Source organism: Malurus melanocephalus, unplaced genomic scaffold (assembly GCF_030028575.1).
Source record: "Malurus melanocephalus ecotype Western Australia unplaced genomic scaffold, MMel_1.1 scaffold_590, whole genome shotgun sequence".
In the NCBI taxonomy this organism is placed as follows: domain Eukaryota; kingdom Metazoa; phylum Chordata; class Aves; order Passeriformes; family Maluridae; genus Malurus; species Malurus melanocephalus.
In genome coordinates, this window is record NW_026623822.1 from 112231 (window position 1) to 119606 (window position 7376).

A 7376-nucleotide genomic window follows, 5' to 3' on the forward strand; every position below is an offset into this window, starting at 1 on the left:
TGCCTTGTGCTCAGTGACAGGCACATCCTGGCTGTGGAATGAGGAAAGTTTTGATGGGGAAGGGGACTTGAATCCTTACCTCGTGCTTGGTGATAAGGATATTCCTTGCACAGCTCTGCTGGTGCAGGTCAGGAGGGGTGAATTGAAAGGTGTAGAAGCTAAAGAATAATAGATCTTTCTCTTTACAACCCCCACCCCTCTCACGCTGATTTCCTCATGAATCCACTGTTATTTCTGAATCAAAAATATTTTTAAAATAGGCTGCACTCAGCTGATGCTGTAGATGCACACCAGCTCCCCGTTGCAATCAGAGCAGCTCTTGTGGGTTTGTTTCCACCCCCACAGTGSCACTGAGCCCATCCTCCTGTGGGTCACTTGGCAAAGAGCCCTCAGCACCTGGCATAAACCCAGGTGATTTCCCTGACTGACACTTCAAAACACACATTAAAATAAAAAGGTCAGGCGCAGAGGCTCTTTGCACAGGTAAAGTCAGGGAGGTGAGTAATTGCACTGAGTGTGGATCTGAAATGAGCCATTTCCCTTACGGTGGAAATACAAGCAAGACACCTGCTGTACACTGGAACTGGAAAATCCAGCACATCACTTGGGCTGCCTGATTTTTTAACAAGACACTGACTTCAATTAGATATATGAAAAAAAAAATTCTGTACCTGCTTCATAGACATTTGAAAAAGATCCTCCTGGTTCTTTTGGTAAGAGGAGTTTACTCTTATGACTTTAGTAGTAAATTCCCCTCCCACATTGCAAGTTTGCTTTACTTTCCCCAGGTTATCTGTCCTGCCACTGTCTCCTTCCTGAAATACAGAGGGATAAGTGTTTTGTGGGATTGGAGTCTGTAGCCCTTGCTCACTTGAGGAATATTTGGGAGGTCATTCAGATAAACTTGCCCAGTGTGCTGAATGCAGACTRCTTTAGGAGGAAAACCAATGGAAGAAAAAAAGGATGACATTTTTTATCTTTGACATCACTTTTGGTGATTTGTTCACAAAATGAATGGGCAGAGAGAAAATCTGATTTTCTGATATTCATTGTCATTATTCAATTTGAATAATGTAAAATTTTCAGCTACCTGGTATAAATCCATAGATTATCCACTGAGATAAGCAACTTTGCAGTGTCCCTGTCATTGCCTCTCTCACAGCAATATTGCTCTTACTGCTGCTGGAGTACAGCTGACACTGTCTAACATGAGCAGMTTACTGGTCATGTTTTTAAACCACGTTCCATCTTTCTTCAGTCCACAGTTGGGTTTTGTTTCTTTTTATATTCAGAGAACTCTCACTTGTTGATTCTGTCTTTGCTATCAAGCAGATGAAGTTTGACTACTTGAAGCTGTAAAGTACAAGTAAACTATCTGTAGCTTTTAGCTTTTTCTGTACTGTCAGAATTTGGATAGGAGCTTGACAGACAGTTAACTGTTTTGCTGCAGTATTAGTCAGTTCTAGAATAGCCACTGCTGGTAGAATTTTTTCTTTTAACAGTAATATGCTTGCTTCCTGGCTAACAGCTCATTTGTAGCAAGCCAATTTCTTACTCTGCCTCACCATCACTTTTTCTCTATGAGTTCAAAAGACCATAAATAAATGAGTCAAACCTTGTCCTGACTGAATTGCAGAGTAACTCACTGAACTCAGCACCAACTTTACAACTGCCATTATTTAAACTGGAATAGCAAACGTTTTTGTAGAAATAAGGCAAGTGAGAATAGCTATAAAAAGCCTGTTTTCTAAAACAAATTATCTCAAGCAAGCATTGAAAACACCACATGCTTTGTATTTATATGTTTGCTTTCTTTAATTGGACCTTGATTTTCAATGCATTCAGAAGAGGAAAGAAAAAAGTTGGCCTGCTGGGTCACTGAAAACTCTAAACCAGGGCATCTCTGGGCATTCTGTGACAGAGCAGTCCAAGCAGGATAGGAATTGTGATCTTTCCCTTCACAAGATATATTCCAAACCCTCCTAAATCCAAAACCTTTATTTGAAGAGAGAGAATCAGAGAGAAGGATAAAGATCTGCTGTCCACAATGTCTGTGATCTTCCTTGCATATTAGAGGGGTTTTTTTTTGTAATACATATTAACAAACAGAAGTGTAAATTGTAATGATAGAAGCAGACGTTATTGGGATAAAACTGATATTTCTTCTAGAGAAATCTGGGGACCATCCTTCCTGCGTGTTAAGAGCAGAATTTTGCCTCATTGTGCTGTGACAGGTCACATTAGGACTCAAACAGCTTYAGGATTTAGAGGGAAAAGGATGACAAGAATGGGGGCATGGTGACTGATGCTGAGCATTGACATGAATGTTATTTTTCACTGAAAGGATCTACACTAATTTTTATACTCATGAAACACCTCCACCAAACAGATGGGGACTCACAGGCATTTTGCAGGCACTTTTAGAAGCGGTGGAGTCTTCACAAGTGGTTTCTCAGTCATAGAAATCCTGCTATGATTTGCTAAAATTAATTCCTTTCCCRGCAGAAAGGGTTGGGCTCACTAATATTAGAGTTGGCAACAAAGCTGTGCTCTGTAAAAAGCTGTGCATTTGGCAGCAGCACGTGTTGAGGAGCTGTGAATGATGAGTGTTTTGGAGGTGGCTGCAGTGCAGAGCTGCCCTCCCCTGGAAAGGGGGAAAATAAGGTTGAGTACTCTCTCAGGTCAAATTCATAACCAGAWTGTGCATTGCTGATGCTTTATCAATCAGGCTGATCTGAAACACAGCCCAGACAAAGTTAAGAGAATGAGAATAGACAGCTTTAATCCAGGCCTAACAGGCCCCATGGTACATTAGGGCAGACAAAGCCTCCTCCTGAGGCTGCACCCAAAATGGRCMCWGARTCACRAGATCTTCACCTTTTATAAGTTCTGCCTTATTAACATCATGGGTCTTAATTCTCCAATGATCTTTTCAGGTGTTGATGTCAAAYTTGCTCCCCCCAAYTCKCTGTTGTTTCCATATTTTGGGGCTCTGAGGCAGCGAGGTGTCCTTGGATTCAGCTCAGACAGGRATTGTTTTGTCTAAAGATGRGAGAAYGRTAGTTTTAGTGTTGTACTAGAGAAGTACAAGAATACAGATGCATGAAAATAGAGAAACTAAAAATCCTAAGGCATCATTTCCAGGAGCAGAATCTAATCCTAAACTCCTGGTTTTCGTATTTTCAACAAGGTAACTTTTTAGAAAGCAGCCCTTCTTCGTATTTGTACATAGACACTGTTCCTTTATTAAAACCCCAAACCAGACAATTAAATAAATTGTAAGTTTATGTGCTGCATAAATAATTCAACAATTCAAGGGTTCACACCCTTGTTTAAAATTCAGCTTCATTTTCAGCCTGAGTTGGTTGCCCAGGAGAACCAGGAAGACAAAATCAGCTTTTTGTGGTGACTTCCTGTAGCTCTTGCAGAGAAACGAGTCCAGGCTGACTTACCTCTAGCCAGGATGCTGATGTTTCTTTAATTTTCTTTATAAAACCCATTAATTCACTGACTCATGACCAACTTTTTGTGCAGTGCCTGCTCATTTCCTGTTCAGTTCAGGCTCAGAGTTTCTGCCTGCACACAGACCTGAGGAGATTCCGCTTCCTTTTCCTCCTGGAAGTCTGGGATTTCCTCCTTAGAGATGAAAAATACCGTGTGCACTCTGTAATCATGGTGTGAGTCAGGCAAAAACATCTGCTCTCAGCTCCACTCAGCTCCAAAATGTGCTGCCAGGGATGCCCCAGGCTTTTAGAGATGTGTCAGAGTTCTCACTTCTCTTACTGGAACTCCATGAAATTTAATAGTTTTGATATATTTCTATTTCTTGTTCTTTTGGAAATTTCCTCCTYGATTGAAAGTTCCTGTTTTCTGATGGAAGTTAAATAATTTCTGTGTTTTGKGTGTGTTAAACAGAACAGGAAATGAGTTGGGTAGTGAGATTCTGCACGGTGCACAAAGGCAGCAGGTGACAGCAAGAATTATTTCAAAGACCTGTGGGAAATTCACCTACAGAAAGTGAGATGTAGAGTTTCTGAAATATTTAACTGCTTCACCAGTATCGTGTGGTAAAATCTCTGGGGAATCTACTTATTGATTCTTAACAAAAAAAAAAAATCACTGTTCATGCCTTGTAGTAAATACTGAAAATGAGATTCAGATAATAACATTTTGGGGGATTCTTAAGGGCGATGCCAAATTCAAAAATCAGATTTTCTCATCAGAACACTWGTAGCACTGTAATTTCCCAGAGCATTTAGTGGCCCAGCCACACCAAAACCAAGTCTCATTACATGCTTCTTGTTGCAATTTGTAGCTGAGTTTCATTTTCTGGACTAATATCAGAACTATTTTATGATGGTTTTTTTTTTCTTTAACTAAACAAGTATCAGTTATGTAATAATGAAAGGTTATTTCTAAAAACCTTCAATCAAAACAGAAGTGGGATCARYTATTTGAATAAGGSCTTCATCATGTGAGTATTTGCACCRTTCTTTTTGARACAAAACCCTCTTGTAGGATTGTCTCTAAATGATAAGTTWAACAATTTATTGGTTATAATAGTCATAGCCTTAGGTTCCTTAATTCAAACATTATGACTGCAAAAGAAACAGAAAACTGGTGCGCTGCAAACAGAAATTACCTCTTGTGGATTACACCAAATCTGTGTAGATTTAGATGATGTTGATTATGGCACCAYTTCTTACTCCAGTGCACACAGAGCTGGAAATCTGTTACAGATTTTAGGGATTTTGTTCTTTTCCCTAAAAAAATCTTAGCTCAAATTAACATGAAATCATTTTAGGTCAGTGATTTTTATCCTTTTTTAAAAATTTGCTAACTGCTGCAAGATTTCTAAAGGAAATGCAGGTAATAATTAAATTACTTTGGGGATGCTTGAATTTTCAAAAAACTGCAGGCTTTTCTTTGCCATCTGCCATCGCTTGAGATGGGCATTGGGATCTGCTCTAGTGCAGAATTTGTTCTTTTCTAATTGTGTCTTTTGTCTCTTTTAATTCCTAGACATCACTAACCCCACCTCATTCCTGTGGTATGGTTGAGAATCGGTTCTATGATGAAACCTCACAAAGCTGCTGTCACAGGTGTCCCTCAGGTATGTTTATAATTCAGTCCAATTTACACTGAGACAGCAGGAACCTGTGCATCTGCAAAGTTGTGTTTTGTCCCTGAAGAAAAAGTGCAGTTTAATGAATCACTGTGGTGTGGATCTCCTCTGCACTGTCCTGCTCCTGTGTAATCTTTATGCAAMCCAAATAATGGGATAGAATTTGTGTGGGGTTTTATCACTTCATTTAACAGTGAAGTAGCCAAGTCAAACAATTCATTTCAAACTTGCCCCTGGGTGTGAATCAGCAAGTTGAAATTTGGCTAAATGAGTTTCTTCTCAAAGACCAAAAATTWAAAAATGAAGGTATGGAAAATCTGATGTTAGTAGATTTAGTCACAACAGTTTAGAGAGCGTTCTCACATGAGACAAGCCCCCATCAGGGGACAGCAAGCTGTGCTAGAAACTTTTTGTGACTCAGAGGCACATGAGGTCAGCACCAGGAAACAGCTTGGTGAGACAAGTGTTCTGGAAATGTCTGAAACTGCCCCATTTSACCAAAAACCCCTCAGTGGGTGGGCATTTTGTGGTACTTCACCACCATCTGTATCTTCTTACAGAAATCTTTTCTTTTTCTTTCACTTTGCTTAAAGGAAACTTCTGACATTTATTTGTGTTCTGATGGTACAGAGGGGTTTAGGGTTTGGTTGTCAGAATTTGCACCCAGTTCCATCAGGATTCCCACTGGGTTGTCCTGCACTGCTGGCCACACCACTGGAGTCCTGCAGAAGTTGGACATGGAAAGGGATGCAAGGGATGGAGAAAATGGTCCCATAAAAGAAAAAATGGGTGGGGATGCAATTTTGACAGTCCCAAGAAAAGCTCTTTTCTTCTTCAAAACCATGCTTTGCCAAAGCTTCAGTGRTGAGGGATGTCTTAGTGAGGCTGGGTGAGAGGCAGAGATTTTCTTTTTTTCTACCAGGCTGCAAAGAGCCACCAGGATCCATCAGTTCAGTTTCTAATTCCTGACACTCCTTTGCTACATCCTCATGTCAGTTCTGGACATCACCTGACACCCTCCAGGGCCTCCACCACAATAAAAATTACAAGAATCCTTTTTCATCTTATTCATCCACTACTCCTTCAAGCACTACACCTGTTCTTATCTGCTACTAACTCACTGCAAAGAAAGAGGAGCTTTTCTAAAAGTCCTTTTAATCAAAGGAATGAAGAAAACATGAAAACTACTTCCCTGGGAACTTAGGAATGGCAGGAGAATGACCCTCATGGAGATTTGGGTGTCTTTTCTGTCAGCAAATGACTTGCCATCCCATCATTGTGCAGCAGTCYATTCCACCTGGGATTATGGTCCTGTCCCTGAACCTTAACACATGAATGGGAAAGGCAAAAATGTCCAAATGACATTTGAGAAATAAATTTGTCATTTAGTAGAGAAACCAAATGATTAAGAGAAGACTATGGTAATGTGTCTGACAGGCAAACAAGCAGACAAGAACATTTCAGGATGGTTTTCTGCCCATTCTGGACAGGTTTCCTGCATATCTGGCTTTTTTTTTTTTTTTTCCAGGTTATGTTAAAAAGAAAGCATGTCCTCAGGACCCAGCTGAAGACTGCATGACATGTGGACCTGAYGAATATGTGAACAATGATTTCCCAAAGCCACAATGTTATGCCTGTGTGTCATGCTCAAAAGGTTTGCTTTTCCCCACACATACCTCACAGTTATATTCTCTCTCTGTGTATATTTTATTTTATTCATATTTATTCATATTTMTGTGTRTATTTTATTTTATATTTTATTTACTTAATTTGTATTTTATTTGTTTAGAATTTCCACAGCAAAATTAGGCATCCTTGGTTACAGAATGTTACCTTGCACATAATCAGTGCCACTGACCTGGGACTGCCTAAAAATSCTCTCCTCCAGTGCTGTCACAGTCTGGTTTCTGCTTTCTGTCTTATGTTATTTACAGACTTCTCCAATTATTCATGGCTTAAATTACCCTCATATGGCTGTAAACTGAAAGAGGGCAGGTTTAGATTAGAKATYAGGKAGAAATCCTTCTCCTGTGAGGGTGGTGAGACCCTGGCACAGGGTGCCMAGAGAAGCTGTGGCTGCTCCATYCCTGGCAGTGTCCAAAGCCAGGTTGGACAGTGGAAGGTGTCCCATAATAAGGGGTGGAATGAATGTGAGCTTTAAGCTCAGCCTGTGATCATAAAGAGGGGCAGCACCTCGCTCTGCCTCCTGAGCTTTGAAATGGTGGTGCTGAGCTTTGGCCCCACTCTCCAT

The 7376-nt window shown here is 40.3% G+C and overlaps 1 protein-coding gene across 1 annotated transcript in view; it reads left to right on the plus strand.

Moving 5' to 3' along the window:
• TNFRSF8 (TNF receptor superfamily member 8) overlaps positions 1–7376 on the plus strand; it is a 17266-nt gene that overhangs the window by 947 nt on the left and 8943 nt on the right. The window contains exons 2-3 of the mRNA XM_057382861.1: positions 5023–5113; positions 6654–6778. Coding sequence (XP_057238844.1) covers positions 5023–5113; positions 6654–6778 — 216 coding nt within the window. The remainder of the gene's footprint in view (positions 1–5022; positions 5114–6653; positions 6779–7376) is intronic.